At 40.6% G+C, this 16,651-nt stretch overlaps 1 protein-coding gene across 1 annotated transcript; it reads left to right on the top strand.

Moving 5' to 3' along the window:
• Positions 1-8,095: 8,095 nt before the first annotated feature.
• LOC311132451 (uncharacterized protein) lies at positions 8,096-11,029 on the top strand (the record flags this gene model as incomplete). Its single annotated transcript, XM_084165739.1, has 9 exons — positions 8,096-8,179; positions 8,302-8,349; positions 8,472-8,552; positions 9,131-9,189; positions 9,600-9,669; positions 9,757-9,846; positions 10,518-10,601; positions 10,708-10,812; positions 10,895-11,029. 9 exons carry the CDS (start codon positions 8,096-8,098, stop codon positions 11,027-11,029), a joined length of 756 nt encoding a protein of 251 aa, XP_084021865.1.
• Between the last annotated feature and the right edge of the window lie 5,622 nt (positions 11,030-16,651).

Here is a 16,651-nt window from a genome sequence, read left to right as displayed (position 1 = left end):
ACTACAGTACTAGACCACACCTTGAAGTCTTAATCGTCGCCACTTCTTGCTTTGTATTTAATTTGTCATGTCAGTAAAGGAAAATCTAAACAAACTCATGGTGTCCAATGACTAATTTGTCTGGTGAATGTCATTCATTATTTCACAATTGACTCATTCAACCAATATGTAATGATACTGTACACAGCTGGTTTTATATCTGTTGTTTTTACCTGCCAAGCTCCATTTTCTAATTCTTGTGGAAACGTTTTTGAATGTTCTTAAAGGGTTACAGTGGAACCGGACACTAAAATGGAAGTTACTCACGCATACAAACACACATATTTATTTTCCACTTGTTGCAGGACCATTGCAGTTTTTCCAAAACCAATCATAGGTTTTTCTTCCCTTGCAGCCTCTTCTCTTCTGGCTGCCTTTGTGTTCTTTGGTTTCCACCTTTCTCATATCTTCCTTTGTCTTGAGGTCCTCCTGTTTCTTCTAGTCAGCTTTAATCCGTTTCTGTGTAAGTTTGTCCCACTCGTTCTCACTCTTAAAAGCAGCCAGATACTTGTTTCTGACTACCTTGACCCATTTCTCCTTTATGAAATCCTTCTGGGCCTTCTTAAACTTCATATCTTTGTGATGCCTCTGTTGTCCCAACTTCTTGTTCTTCTCCTACTTCTGTCTCTCATTTTCCATCTTTTTCTGCTCCATCTTTGATGGCTCTTTCCATGACAGACCAGGGGAAAGCTATTATCCTATTGATGTCACTTGTTAAATCCACTTCAAATCAGCGTAGATGAAGGGGAGGAGAGGTTAAAGCCTGGAGACATGGATTGTGTATGTGTGCCATTCAGAGGGTCAATGGGCAAGACAAAATATTTAAGTGCCTTTGAACGGGGTATGGTACACTGATACGTTCTCATACTTACAGCTATACATACTCACACTTTCATACTCACATTCACACATGAACCCCACCTTCAACAGGTCTGATCACATACAAGGCCCCTGGATAGGTAATCGAGTAGGCTACTTCCTTACATCAAACTAGATGTAGCTCCGGCGCTGATGTGCTCTGGCATTTCCAGGACAGAGCGTACTCACCAATTCTTTCCCTCTCACTGTTTATTCTCTTCCCCTTGCGCCTTATCGCTCTATATTTGTATCTGTTTATGCAACCTATCTTCCTTGGCCATGCATGTATGTGATAGAGACAGAGATACTAATACTTTATGGGAATTAACCCTGTTCTTAGAATCAGCACTGTAGAACATAGCGTGTATAATAAGTATAGTGTTAATTGCAGTGTAGCCTAGGTTGCCTCTGGCTATGAATGTTTATGTACTTGTATCAGTACATTTTTGGCTAATAACATAGACCTAACAATTATTGTAAATGTGTGTTTACCTTGTGTTATAATAACCTATTTTCAATTTAAATGATAGGACTGACTGAAAAGCTGACTTCCTCCATTATAGGCTCCTGGTTGTAATTATTACATGTGTAAGCCCACAACAGCATTGCTGTTAGATAGCTTCATTTATTTAGTTAGCTATACGAAATTAATAATAGCCTAAAACTTATATTAGCTGTATGGCTAGCTTTATTCAAAATAGCAGAACATACCTGCCAGGCGACAAGTCAGCTCTCCCGCGCTGCCTCTCTTTACGCGAAAATCGTCATGCAGACTTGTGCCCTCATGGAGATTCCGTGCAGTGGATAATTAATACTGAGGTATTAATTTGTGATACTTCACTAGGCTAAAACAAGGTTTACTCGTTCATTCGTGTCGGTCAACCACTGAAAACATAAATGTGTCAAACTTTGTCTGCCTCTTCTTATCCATTTGGTGGAATTTCAACCATGCTCCCCTGTCTTCTCTGCTTCCCACCCCTCCTCGTGCACTTCTCCAATCCTTCCTCTCAGTCTCACAACAAGAGGATAATGCTAGCGTCTCGTTTCCCCTAGCAACCAGTTGCTATAGGAATATTCCTTAGTAATTCAAAGTGTTGATGATGATGATGAAGAGTCCAGATGTATGACCACGATAGTTAGATTAGGCTAGTTATTCAATCAAACACATTTATTTTACAATTATAGACCCCTAACCTAGGAAGAAATGTGTCTCTTATAAACGTCTGTGTGCAGTTACAGGTAGCATACTCCAAAAACTAGAGAAAATTAGACAAAAAATATATTAAATCCACCTTTTGCACAGTCCTCGGCATTTTAGCTGTGCACATCTCACATTTCCCAACACCGTTGCAGTAACTAGTCGTTTCTATGCGAAGCGGCTGCGGCCGCTTGTAGAAGTAGCCTTAATGACAGCACTTCCCACAGTGCGACCAAAAGAAAGATCTACACATATGCAAGAGGTATTTATCGCTCAATACAAAAAGTTGATTTAATATTTTTCTGAATATTCTCTGTTTTTTGGAGTTCCACCTGCAACTGCACACAGATGTTCATAAGAGACAAGTTTCTTCCGAATCGAGAACAAAGAAAGTATCGCCAAGGTTTGTAAAAAAATATCCTGATTATGGTAAACAGCAGCCTATGCAAGATCTCAGATGAGCTTTAGCTCTGCCACTGAGGTTCGTGTTTACATGGCTATCTAGCAGTAATGTTAGAGGCTTTGATTCAGTTAGTCTACTGGGAGGAGAAGATTTGTCTTTCCCCAGGATACCCTTGCTTGTGGAGATAATGCTAGCAACCGAATGCTTTAATAAAGGATGAAGGTATAGTAGACCCAAGTAGCCTATTGTAAACTGTAACACATCTCACAATTAGAGTAACATGCAATTTTATCATTGGGGACATCACACTTTGTGCTATAGAGTATAGACTGTTGGGTTTAACAACATTTCCAAAACTCCATACCTGATCATAGGCTTTTGTTTTGAAATGTGTATGCCAGTAATGTTAATTTTATCACCAGCACTTTTGGAACCATAGCACCACTGTAGCTATATAATCCAACCACCTTGACTGATGACTGTCAATTCCTGCTGGAAGTTTCTAACTTTCACAGACTAACCAACCTTTTCTAACTTTCACAGACTGACCAAACTTTTTTCACAAACGTTTTTAGAGTAAGATTGTTGGTCATGAAGATGTCCCTTTCCTAAAATATTGTAGCAAACAAGGGGCGGGGAAGCGAACCCAGGTTACATGCGTGAAAGGCACACACCCTACGCATCGCTCCAACAGATTTAACCCACTCGGTCAGAATTGTAATGTGGCTCACTGTATTAGCGAGGATCACTACACCGTTTCGACCACTTTGACCACCAATATGCAGCCTACAGTTTTTTAGAGAGACAATAGATTTGTGGGAGTCCTTCGTAATTAAAACACTAACCAGCCGTAACATACGCATTCGATTTCTATTGTCTGCCATTTTCTTTTAGCCTCTGATTACTTTTATCTCCTAATGAAGATTTGTGTTGGTGTACTGGTTTTCCTCAACAGCCACCCTCTTTGGATGTATTATTGTTGCCGGCTGTACAGCCAGAGCTTGTGTGCTCGCCCAGGGTTTCAATTTTAGTCTATTTTAGGATTAGGGTTATGTCATGAAACGTGGGCTACTAGGCCTACATTATAAATATGATACAATCAGCATTTCACTTTGGATATGAATAATCCAAATTATCAATCAGTTATCAAAACGCTCAGATATAACCACCAGGGCAGGAGGGCGAAGAGATGAGAAGAGTAGGCTATCTCAGCTGATTTATGCAGGAGATTTAAAATAATAATGTAAAACATATCTGTAGGCTTTTTAGTAACTATTTGAATGATGTTTTAGTCCAATGCATGTTGGTTGAACGCTTTGACACCTTGAACGTGAAAGTGAGTGGTTCAGTGAGTGTCTCCGCCTAGAACATCACAGAGCTGATGAACGCAGCAACGTTCTTTTTCAGAACCATGGCGAGCGCATTGTGACGCTGTCCCTTCTACTCCTACTCAGAGCCATTGATACAGTATTTTCTAAATGGTTATACTCCTACTGTTCTCTAAACAATGGTTTCATAGTTTACAATTGTATAAACTCCCAAATCATGCTCAAAATTCAATTTAATAGATGTCACTGTTGAGTGTTTTTTAATCAGTTTGATAAACATGTTTGTCCCATTGTGACATAGCCAACCATGACTTAAGGAAGAATTTGACGTATTACTGGTCCCTATAAAACCCTGTAATTCTAAGAAAGAATTGTCAGATGGTTTTGAACTCAGTCAAAATCACTGCAGTATGTAGAGCGATAATGAGTAGGTCTATGTTCAGTCGTTTGTTGACAGCGACCCCGCTGAGATTCCTCCGCGAGAGGCCGCTTCTGAGTGCAGCTGGCCTGTTGTTTGCGTCCGGTTCGGCAGTCTACTTTTATAGCAAATATTACGGTATCGGTGAGGATGCACTGGCCACCGTGGAGAGCGTGGACCGTGTTGTCACGGTTGAGGAGGGTAAGTTTACATATTTGACAATGTCTAAATAGTAATAGTCCCAAATGCCACCCAATACCCTATTTCTTATTTTGACCAGGACCCATAGTTCTATGGTTAAAAGGCGCTGGTCAAAAGTAGTGCACTAAATAGGGAATAGGGTGTCATTTAGGTAGCAATCATGGTGATGACATTTTTTACAGTGTAGCCCTAGATTAACAACAACAAACAAACTTACTCATTTGAAACCAAACCTTTGCTTTAGGTTTAATTGAACATGTTGGTACATTATGCAGACACATAAATACATTTGATGTCATACAATATAAAACACAAGTAAATATATGATCAGCCTAACTACATGGACAGATGTCTGGTGTCTTGTAGCTAGTATTTCTTAAACTTAGAGAAAACAATCCTTTATTGTTTTTCATAAAGATAATGAGCCCACCCTGGACCAGGAGGACCCAGTCCTTGTTCAGGTAAGAATGCTGCAGGCCTATCAATAGCTTGGGTGCCAGTCTTTCTGCTCTCTTGCCAATTCCATCGTGGCAATATGATATTGGCATCACAATCCCATAAGGAGTGGACAGAGAGCTGAAACAGACTGGCACCCAGGCTATAACAATACTGCTTCATTAGCAGGATTGGTTCAATAACAATCTGTCATTCAAACTGTCATTTTACTGACTCATAAATTGATCCTGATTTTCTTCCTTAGTATGTGGTTGAGGAGGTTGGGCACCGGCCCTGTCTGGCTTTAATCCCTTGGTCTGGACCTCTGTGGGTTCCCAGCTCTGTAAGTCCATCCATTCTGATACTCTTTGGTCTTCTCTCTGGTCTTAAAACTGGTTTATGTACTTTAAACATAAACATGACGTTTTCTGAAGAACAATATGGAAATACATTTCTGTAAACATATTCCCTATTTTTTATAACTGCAGCCAACATATTACCTTACCCATGCGGGGAGGATGCTGGTGAGAGAGCTGGCAGTGTTAAACACGCAGGTAACCATGCAGATTATTGGACAAAGCTCATCTGATCTAATAGGCAGGATTACCTTCAGTATCCACTACGGTAGTGAAATACTTTGATGTTCGTTCCCTCATTTTCTCACAGATAGCTAGGAGGATGGTATGGGAGGAACTGTCCTCTCAAAATGAACAGGTAGCCATTCATATGCAGGTACCTCAGATGTTTCTTTAACCTTTCAACACAGACCTGTGTAGTGTCTCAGAATCTATCATGCAGTAGCCTCCTCTTGTGATCCTCCCTATAGCAGTCTGTCAGACCTATAGGCTACCTGTCTATCATTCAAACTGACTTTTAATTTGATCCTGTCTTGTTCCTTAGTATGTGGATGAGGAGGTTGGGCAGCGGACCTGTCTGGCTTTAATCCCTTGGTCTGGTCCTCTGTGGGTTCCCAGCTCTGTAAGTCCATCCATTCTGATACTCTTTGGTCTTTAGACTGGTTTATGTAACTTAAACATAAACATGATGCTTTCTGTAGAACAATATGAAAATACATTTCTGTAAACATATTCCCTATTTTTGTAATAGTCTGTAACACTGCAGCCAACTTATTACCTTACCCATGCTGGACGGATGCTGGTGAGAGAGCTGGCAGTGTTAAACACACAGGTAACCTTGCAGATTATTGGACAAAGCTCATTTTATCTAATTGGCAGGATTACCTTCAGTATCTACTATGGTAGTGGGATACTTTGATGCCCTTAAAACTGTTCCCTCATTTTCTTTCAGATTTGCAAGATTGAGCAGCACATTTTCATCTCTCGTGCTGGCATGATGGTATTGGATGAACTGTCCTCTCAGCTTGAAGAGGTAGCCATTCATCTGCAGGTACTTCAGACATGTTCTTAACATTTATATCTCAGACCTGTGTATTTCAACTATTATCATTGCAGTGGCCTCCTCTTGCAATCTTCCCTATGCCAATATTTTACTCCTATACAGTACCAGTCTATCATTCAAACTGACTCTTAAATTGATCCTGTCTTGTTCCTTAGTACGTGGATGAGGAGGTTCGGCAGCAGCCCTGTCTGGCTTTAATCCCTTGGTCTGGACCTCTGTGGGTTTCAAACGCTGTAAGTCCATCCATTCTGATACTCTCTGGTCTTTAGGGGGGCTTAAACATAAACATAACTTTTTCTAAAAGAAACTTCTGGAAATACATTTCTGTAAACATATTCCCTTTTTTTATAGCCTGTCAAACTGCAGCCAATTTATTATCTTACCCACGCTGGGAGGATGCTGGTGAGAGAGATGGCAATGTTAAACACACAGGTAACCATTCAGATTATTAACAATTACTCATCTGATCTAATAGGGATAATTACCTTCAGTATCCACTAATAGAATACTTTGATATCTTTAAAGCTGTTCCCTCATTTTCTCAGATTTTCACAATGGAGCAGCCCATTATCATCAGTTTCACTCCTGCTAGGAGGATGGTATGGGAGGAACTGTCCTCTCAAAATGAACAGGTAACCATTCATAGGCAGGTACCTCAGATGTTTCCTTAACCTTTGAACACAGACATGTGTATTTCAACTGCCAATTGTCTTAGAATCTATCATGCAGTGGCCTCCTCTTGCGATCCTCCCTATTCCAGTCTGTCAGTCCTATAGGCTACCTGTCTATCATTCAAACTGACTCTTAATTTAATCCTGTCTTGTTCCTTAGTATGTGGATGAGGAGGTTGGGCACCGGTCCTGTCTGGCTTTAATCCCTTGGTCTGGACCCTTGTGTGTTCCTATCTTTGTGAGTCTATCCATTCTGATACTCTCTGGTCTTTAGAGGATATTAAAGATTAACATCAAGTCACTAGTTTTCTATAAAACCACATAATGAAAAAACATATTCCCTTGTCTTCATAGCCTGTCTTCTCCAAGGCCAAACCAGTCTACTACCTCACTCGTGCTGGGAGAATGCTGGTAACAGAGCTTGCAGTGTTAAACACACAGGTAACCAAACACATTATTAACCAAAGCTCATCTGATCTTATAGGGAGAATTTACTTTACCCTGTTCCCTTTTTTTTCACAGACTTCCAAATTGGTTATTGAGGAGCCTACCATTCACCTCACTGAAGCTGGGAGGCTAGTGCTTGACGAACTGTCAGCACCTTCAGATAGCCATTCACAGGTAGTCAATCACATTATTAGACAGTCATAGCTGATTAGTAATAGTACACATTACCATGTCCTCTATCTCCACAATTGTGTGTCTTATTAATCACAGAGCAATCTCTATAATTAGGGGATGTCTTTGTTTTTCAGCCAAATAGGGAAGACTCTGGTTTTCCCTATGAGAAGTTGCAGCTGGTTGGGAACTGGGGTTCGTTTCATTTCCATTACTGGAATATCCATTATGGACGAGTGCAGGTACTTCAGACATATTCTTAACATTTATGAACACACCTGTGTATTTGAGCTCCCAATTGTCTCTGGGTTTTCTTTTGTATGTCTGTCCCTAATTGAAACCTAGGGGAAACTTGTCGTACGAACATCATGTGGGCTCTATATCACTGCCAGGGATTATACTCAGAACTGAAATCGCCTGCCAAATGTTATAGACATCTACAGCTAACATATAGAGAGAGGTCTGGAGACTGAAGGAGTTTTTTCTTTATAGCAAAATGAAGAGGACATGCATCACCTGTGCATTGTGAGGGGAGTGGAGAAGCAGCTGTGGTGGAGCAGAGTCATCCAGGAAAAAATCCTGGACCCATGGGTGAGAGATTCTCAACTGGTCTTTCGTCTCAAATGCACCTGATTTGTGTCAAATGACGCACATGCTATAGGTCTACTTATATTTCCTGGATGAAATGTAATGTTTCTCTGTCTCTTTTAAAGGGTCTCGTCCAGGTGGTCCTCACCAACAAGAAGCTGATTGGTATTAAGGTACAGTCAGGCAATTTTTCACAGAAAAAATGTAAAGTGGCAAATGTCCATTTACCTATTTGAATAAATACATGTTGACAGAAAATGAAATTACACATTCTAATCTCTTGCCTCATTTTTAGTTCCTTGGTAGAAGGATCCATGGACTCATGTCCGGCCTTGTCAAGAGGAGGTCTGAGTTCACCTATTATGAGGATGCCCAGGTACACCCCGTTGTTTCTCTGTGTTATGATTTATTTCAGTGTTTGGTTGAGGGGTTTTCAATATGGTGGTTTTCAGTGTTGGGCTGACAGTGTCACATGTTGTGTGTTAAACAGCAGGTGGATATCTCCACCACAGTGGAGGGGTACCAGGAGAGGGGGGATGAGATGATGGCATATCAGTTCTCCACCTCTGACATCATCACCACCCCTCATGAGCCGTCCTCTGGCTCCTCTCACCAGTCCCCCCAGAATTCTCCGCCTCCCCCTTTCCCTTCCGATTCCCCTCCCAGTCCCCCTCCACCTTACCACTCCACCCAGGACCAGGACCAGACCCCTGACAGCACTCCTCAGGTAAAACTCTTTCTACAGTCAATAATTCTTATTTCATTTGTACTTGTGTGTACAGGTGTGTGTCATTGTTTTGGTATCGATAGGTTTGTGTTGTCTGTCAAGGGTCAAGTTGTTAGGTCAAGATGAAAGTATTGTTATGATGTCACTGAATGTTTTGTCTGCTTCAGTTGATGTTGCAGGTGAAATGCAGTTTAGTAGAGTTTAAGTTAATGTGATGTCTGTTTTAGGAGTTTGAGGAGGAGTTTGTGGAGGAGCAAAATAATGCTGCAGATGTGCCCCAGTTGCGGTGGGTTCGCTTTCATGTGTTCATCTATAGTAAAAACCTTTGCTTTGAAATAATCTGCCCAATATTGTAGTTATACAGATGTAGGATCTTAATTTGAGACAGTTTGCTACAGCAGGAAAATAATCCTGCAGCAACAGGATACATTTTTCGTTAGGGCAAATCGAGTCTAAAATTTCAAAGTGGAAATTACAAACTTGAAAATTCCAAATACGCTACAAGTTTGCATTTCCTGCCGTGCAGGAAAATTCTCAGCAACAAAAGAGTGATCAAATTAAGATCCTACATTGGTATGGTCTTTCTGAGTCCTGCAGTTATAATATAGGCTAACATAAAATGATTTCTTAATTTCATGGCACTGATGTTTTAGCTTCTTAGGTTGAACATTTGTTATTGAACATTTCTATTTACAGGCGTTACTTTGAATACCAAGGGACAACCAACTTCTCTCTGAGGCTGGCCGCTATCAGACGTGCTATGGAGGTGAGAAAATGTGAATTTAGCACCTTTTGTATTTCACTTCATGAACATTTCTGGACTATTTGTAAATGTACTGTCTTGTTCTCACAGGCTCTGACATCCTCAGACAGTACCTCCCTCAATTACCTCACCCACGCTGGGAGGATGGTGTTGAGTGGACTATCCGAGCTCAACCAGCAGGTAACCAATTACATAATTGTGCAACGTTCATCAGACCAGATATATAGTTCCCACTGGGCACAGATGTCATTTCAACGTCTCGTTTTGATTTACATTTGGTTGAGTTGTCAACTAATGTGAATTCAATGTGAAATCCCCCCAAAAATTAACGTAATTGGATTTAGGTTAAAATACGAAATTCCCTTACGTTGATGACTTCTTTCAAATCCAATCAGTTTCCCACTTTGATTCAACATCATCACATTGACATTTTTTATTGATACAACATTGATTCAACCAGTTCTTGCACAGTGGGTTACCTTTAGGCAACAGTGATTCATAGGGTTTAGTTGAAAAGTTTCAACGTCATACTAGCCAAACAATCGGAGGCCCTTTGAATTACAGACCTGAATCTTTGAGTTTATGATCTAAGTTTTAAGGAATTTTATGATTGTTTTGTTTTGAGGATGTGAGGCAGTTTCAGCAGGCCTACGACCTACTGGTGAACTTCATTAATGAGCCAGCAAACAGGGAGCGACTAGAGCAGGAGATGGCTCTCGTAGGAGTAGGTCTACATGCAAGCTTGAGCGTTAGCTGCAGGCACCGTCTTCTCATCTAACATCTACTCAATGAGACTTTCTAAAGTGCTTGTCAATGAAGATTATGTAATTATCCTATTTGTTTGACTTCAGATCGACCGCATCAACTTCGCAGATGTTTTTTATGAATTCGTTCTACTAAGCCTTCTAGAAGGAAAGACATCTCTTCCTATATCTGTAAGTGGCCCTAAGAATGGAACATCCTGTTGTTTATCTATGCTATACACACTGTTGTCATATCAGATCTGTAGACACTCACTCATGTCCCCTGTTCCTTCTCCAGGAGCCTGGTAGCTTCCTTTATCTGCTCCTGCAAGTCATAATGAGGATTGACCCTCCTGGAGGAGCCTGGACAGAGGCTGCTGAGAACTTCTACCTCCTCGTTAAGGTACATTTGTCTCTCTCTCTCTCTCTCTCTCTCTCTCTCTCTCTCTCTCAATAATAGTTGATGATGTGTCTGTTGTCAACAGGACCAGATGAAGGCATGGCTACAATCCATCTTCAACCTCAATGAGTCAATCTATGAAAGCCCAGAGAGGCTCTCGGGGGAGGTGATGCGGAATCTAGAAATACAGGTTGAGTTCCTGCTGTCCAGCCTGGATTAAGGTTCCCAAACTGAGCTGAGGGCCCCATCACAAAATAAAGTGTTTTGCATTCAAACATTATCTGTCAATCGTAAACAAATGTTACATCATGTGTAGGGGAGAGTGGGGTAAGTTGAGCCATTTTTTACATTCAGCATTACTCTGTCAAGGGAAATATAGTATTCTTTCAAAAATATACAGTATCTGTCACGACTTCCTCCGAGGCTGCCCCTCTCCTTGTTCAGGCAGGCTTCGGCGTTTGTCGTCACCGGCCTTCTAGCCACTGCCGCTCCTCATCTCATCATTCCATTTGTTTTGTCTTGTTTATTACACACACCTGGTTCATATCCCCTCATTAGTACCTGTATAAGTGTTCCCTCTGCCCCCTTGTCTTTGTGTGTGATTGTTTATTGTGGAGGAGAGAGAAGCTCGGTGGAGCTCCATGTATTTTGTATCGCCGGGAATATTCCCTGTGTGCCTTGTATTTTCCAGTGCCCCTGTTTTGCGCACTGGAGTGTTTTTACTAGGGGTGTAACGATCCATCTACTACATCGATGTATCGATTTATATTCCTATGATCCAACTACATCGATCTGTGCTCGGCGAGTTGGCCTTTTGGACAACATATATCGATCTAACATCGTTTTAAAATGTAATAAATCGATTGTATCGATACTAGGAAATAACCCATTGGATTTAAGCACGTCAGACTTTATATGGATGTTTTTTCTTAGCACTTTTAATGATAAAGGCTTTAAACATTACTCGATTCACTCTGCCTATCCGTGACGTCATCGCGCCAGCAGCAGCGCAAAGGCGCCAAGACAACAAAGCATAGCATGGTGGATGACAGAGGAGAAGCCGACGAGCGAGAAATTATCAAGCCACCATTGCGGTCCTTACAAGAAACAGGAATCTAGGAAACTTCACCTGCACTGTCCAGTATCCAGGTATTTATTTCAGTTACACTGGTTGAATTTTTGGCTAAAAGGTTACTGAATCGATTTCAAGTCACTGAATCGTTTGGGATCGTATCGTTCTACATTTTTTTTTTTTTTTTTTTTCACCTTTATTTAACCAGGTAAACCAGTTGAGAACAAGTTCTCATTTACAACTGCGACCTGGCCAAGATAAAGCATAGCAGTGCGATAAAAACAAACAGAGTTACATATGGGGTAAAACAAAACAAAGTCAAAAATACAACAGAAATACATATAATATACAGTGTGCAAATTTAGCAAGTTATGGAGGTAGGCAATAAAATAGGCTATAGTGCAAAATAATTACAATTAGTATTAACACTGGAATGATAGATGTGCAAGAGATGATGTGCAAATAGAGATACTGGGGTACAAATGAGCAAAATAGATAACAATATAGGGATGAGGTAGTTGGGCGGGCTAATTTCAGATGGGCTGTGTACAGGTGCAGTGATCGGTGTAAATGAACCAATATCGTCCTTGAATCGTATCGACAACCACGAATCGTGATAAAATCGAATCGTTGTTAAAACGAATCGTTACACCCCTAGTAGTAGGTGCCAGGCACATGCGGTTTGAGTGTGTCAAGGACTGCAACGCTGCTGGGTTGTTCACCCTCAACTGTTTCCCGTGTGTATCAAGAATGGCCCAAGGACATCCAGCCAACTTGAGACAACTGTGGGACGCATTGGAGTCAACATGGGCCAGCATCCCTGTGGAACGCTTTCGACACCTTGTAGAGTCCATGCCCAGACAAAGTAGTATAGTATCTGAAAATTATGCCTTTGTTAATGTTTTCATGAAGAAATGGAATGTGTTTATGTTAGTATCCAGAGGGAAGGTTTTAGGTGTAACGCCACATCCAGTAGACCGGAAGTGTCTTGGAGACTGGGGATTGGCCAGAAGAGGTCAGCTTCATTGTTATAAATAGGGGGGTTAGGCGAGGAAGACGTCAGAACGGCCATAGCAATTGGGGAGCCGTTTTCCGGGTGTCATGTCACCTGTCATTTATGCTGTAAACCTCGTGATTTTATTAAAAGCCTCTAACACGATGCAGCATAAAACGGACTCTTTGTTGACGGCAATAATTGCCACCACTCATCATATACGACATAATGGCGCCCAACGTGGGGCTGGGTTTGCGTCTCTTCCTTGTTTCAGTCAACCGCCGGCCTAACTCTCTCTGAAGCATGGCCGAAAAAAAAGGGTGAGTGTTCTTACCGCTTCGGAGTTGGTTAGATTGGATATGACTTGTGTACACTGAGGAGATGTTCCATATGACCTGGCCTCGGTGGTGTTATTGCTGGTCGACTAGAGTCTGCTAAAATTTATTCCATTGAAACGGCAGATAATTGGAATGTAGAGCATTAAACGGTAGGATTTAAGTATTGAAAGTGTATAGTCCATTGGTAACGGGTGACAATGGTTGGTAAATTCAGATATGCGCATTCTTTAGGGCACTGGACCGCTTGAAGACCCCGAGGGGGCCATTTTAGATAATGGGCTGGCAAACCCGTGTGTACGTTAGAAGGTATATTCGGTGAGTTTTTGAAGAGAACTCGGGTTGGTGGAATTTATCTGATTGTGATCCGGATTTGACTCTCATTCGACGGGGTGTTTGATTAGGTCTGATTTCTCGGTGTAATTGTCATTAATTCTCGGCAACAAAAACGGTAGGAGAAATAGGTTTAAAATAATTAGGCCAGTGCAGGGTGGGGGATTGTGTAGTAAGCCGCAGTTAGCTAGAGGCTAATGCTAATGTCAAGGCTAAATGGGAGTGTGTTTCATGCTACATGGTACATCGTGGCTAGAGGCTAAAGGCTAATTGTGTTGCGTGCTGCATGCTAACGTATCCTTAGAGATTCCATTGCGATGGATTAAAGTCTCTTAAATTTGTCTCTGTGTTTAAGTCAGGTTATATGTTTTGTGAGCGCTGTTAAATGTTGTTTGACTATAAGGGGGAAACGGGAGTTATAGCTGGAGGGTTATTCTGTCTGTTTGGGGAGAGAGAATAGAAAATCTTCCTTCCACGGTGAGAAGGGATTTTTGAATGGTTGTGCGCATGCGTTTAATTTTGCGATACTACCCTACAGAAAGGGGGAGTTTATGACACGAGATTAGGACACGTGTTGATTTTACGGGGCTAAAAACTACGACATGAGGCGCTGAGCCTACAAAACAAAATGGTTGGTTAGGGTCATAGGTCCCATCTGGGGGCTGCAGGGAGACGGAGAAACACACAGACAGAGATTTTAGCATGAGTATTCTAGTTTAAAGATTGGTTAAAAGATGGAACTTGTTTTGTAACCTATTGAATTTATAAATTAGATATATGGTAGCGGATTATAATAAATTGAATTAAATAATTAAATAACGGATTAAAATAAAATAATGTTTTTGAGCGATCTATTTAGTTCTGAGTTTAGTCTTAGAGTGAATAATGTAGAACGAATGAATATTGAATGGTTGGAAATACTCAGTGATTGCATTAACTGCTGAAATCTTGTCTGTTTCTATGTTTTTTGAAATATGAGAGGAACATGGAACGGCGAGGCGAGACGAGAGAGAGAGGAGGGGCTGACGTGTGCGTGGCGTGACGTCACATGACGTGACATCACGTGACGCAGCAGAGGATCAGATATCAGGCTAGGTTGCAACATTTTCCAATTTGAAGAAATGTGATAAAATGACAATTTTGCATAGGCTTGGCAAATTCTATTTCAATAAAAGTTACATTTTGGAGGCTATGTGCATCACTGGGCTGGATTACAGTTCGATTGGAAATCAGGTACTGACATTATTTTGCAATTATGATACTTGGGGTTTATATCATAGGAAGAAACAAGGGGTTATGGGGATTGTAGTGTTGTAGGGGTACAGCCTTTTGTTTTGAGGATTATAATCTGAATTTAGGTACTTGCATTTGATGGGTTATGGTGAGAGAGCCACTAATAGCTAAATTGATAAGATAGGGAAATAAAAAAATTGATTTTAATTATTCGGTTTTTTTTAAAATTAGATTTGTAATTGATTTTTAATTTTTATGGAAATGGTTTTTGAATAAAACATTTAATTGAATTTTTTTAATATTCATATTTTTGCCGGTTTATTAAAAAAAAATATATATTATTATTTTTTTTTTTTTTTATTTTTTTTTAATTGTTTAGGTTATATTAAGAATTACAGGGGGGAAGCCTATATAAGTTATACAGTCTAGAATAACATAGTTCACAATAAAGGAATTTAAAAGGGTTGATATAGGGGAAAATTGACTAAAATAGTAATTATTTAACTAAGGTAGTGTTAGGAGAGACTAATGGCAGATGTTAGTACACCTTTCTCACATACGGATTCAGAAGAAAGACACCCACCTTATGAGAAGATTGAGGGTGATTATGGCATCAGAGATGAAGACGAATACAAGCAGAAATGACGAGAAAGATGAAGATAAAGATGAAGAGAAGAAAAACTGATGAAGAAAAGGATCCCAACAATAGGAATGTCTGGAAAAAAGAGGGAGGCTAAGCAGGAGGGAACGTGAAGGAGATGAGGAGGATGAAGATGAGAGTGATTGATGAGAGGCCATGGGTGGAGGTGACTCTGTGATCAGAAGGAAGTGGCAAGAGAGGAAAGAAGGATACTGGAGACTTGATCTCTGATGAAGGTTGAAGAAAGAAGGCTACAAGAGCAAAGAAGAAATGGAGATATAGGCAGATTGCTTATCATGCCTGGATAAATCGAATAAGAAGTAACACGACTGGATGAAGAATTCAAGAATGGAAGGAGAAGAACACATTGAGGTCAAGAAGAGCCCACTAGTAAGAAGATGATGGAAGATGATATTTCGAGGACAGAACTTAGAAGAGAACCTTTTGAAGAATACTGATATGTCAACGACGAGAAGAACAGGACGAAGAACTCAATCAAATACAACTTATAACTGGTGGTGGAGAAGAAGAAAATAAGTGTTGGTTATGAAGAATCAGAGTGAACCAAATCAACAATCACTGTTACAGCTTCAACTGAACAATATTGATAATGCAATGGTACCAGCCAAGGGGGGACCAGATGTTCCATATCGACCGCCAGTTTCTGGACAGACACAGAATTGGAGGAGGAGGAAGAACAGAGAACATTTTTAAGGAAGATACAGGGGCAATTCAAGATCACCTGTTAGTACCTAGGAGATCCGGAAGGGGGGTGCATTGCTGAGAGCATCGATTAGAGAAGAAGAGAAAATAGCTAACAGTTGAAACAACCGGCCATTAGAAGTGATAGTGAATAGGGGAAAAACTTATTTGGGTTTAGGCCTAAAGAGGTTAAACATCTCACTAATTGATAACGAATTAGGATAGGGATTTGAGGTAGTAAAACAGTTAATCAAAATAGACATACTAATATTAGAAGATACTGTTATTGCAGTGTTGGGAAGAGAATTGAATTGTACAATAAGATGTACACTAGACGACTGTCTATTAAGACAATCTGTCTGAAAAGTTAAAAGGGGTGACTATTATTCTGGGTTACATTCTTACACTAAGGGATTTCAGGCTAGGCTAAAAGGTGTTTAGTCGGTTTGCCAAGTCTGTGTGTAATGAGTCAGAAGCAGGTGGGGAACTTTCCCAATCACATATTCTACAAATTTGGTGGTAAGGGATTTTGT

The sequence above is a fragment of the Coregonus lavaretus genome, assembly GCF_964263955.1.
Source record: "Coregonus lavaretus genome assembly, chromosome: 7".
Classification (NCBI taxonomy): Eukaryota; Metazoa; Chordata; class Actinopteri; order Salmoniformes; family Salmonidae; genus Coregonus; species Coregonus lavaretus.
Note: the sequence above shows the minus strand (reverse complement) of the source record. Positions and strands in the feature narration are given on the sequence as shown.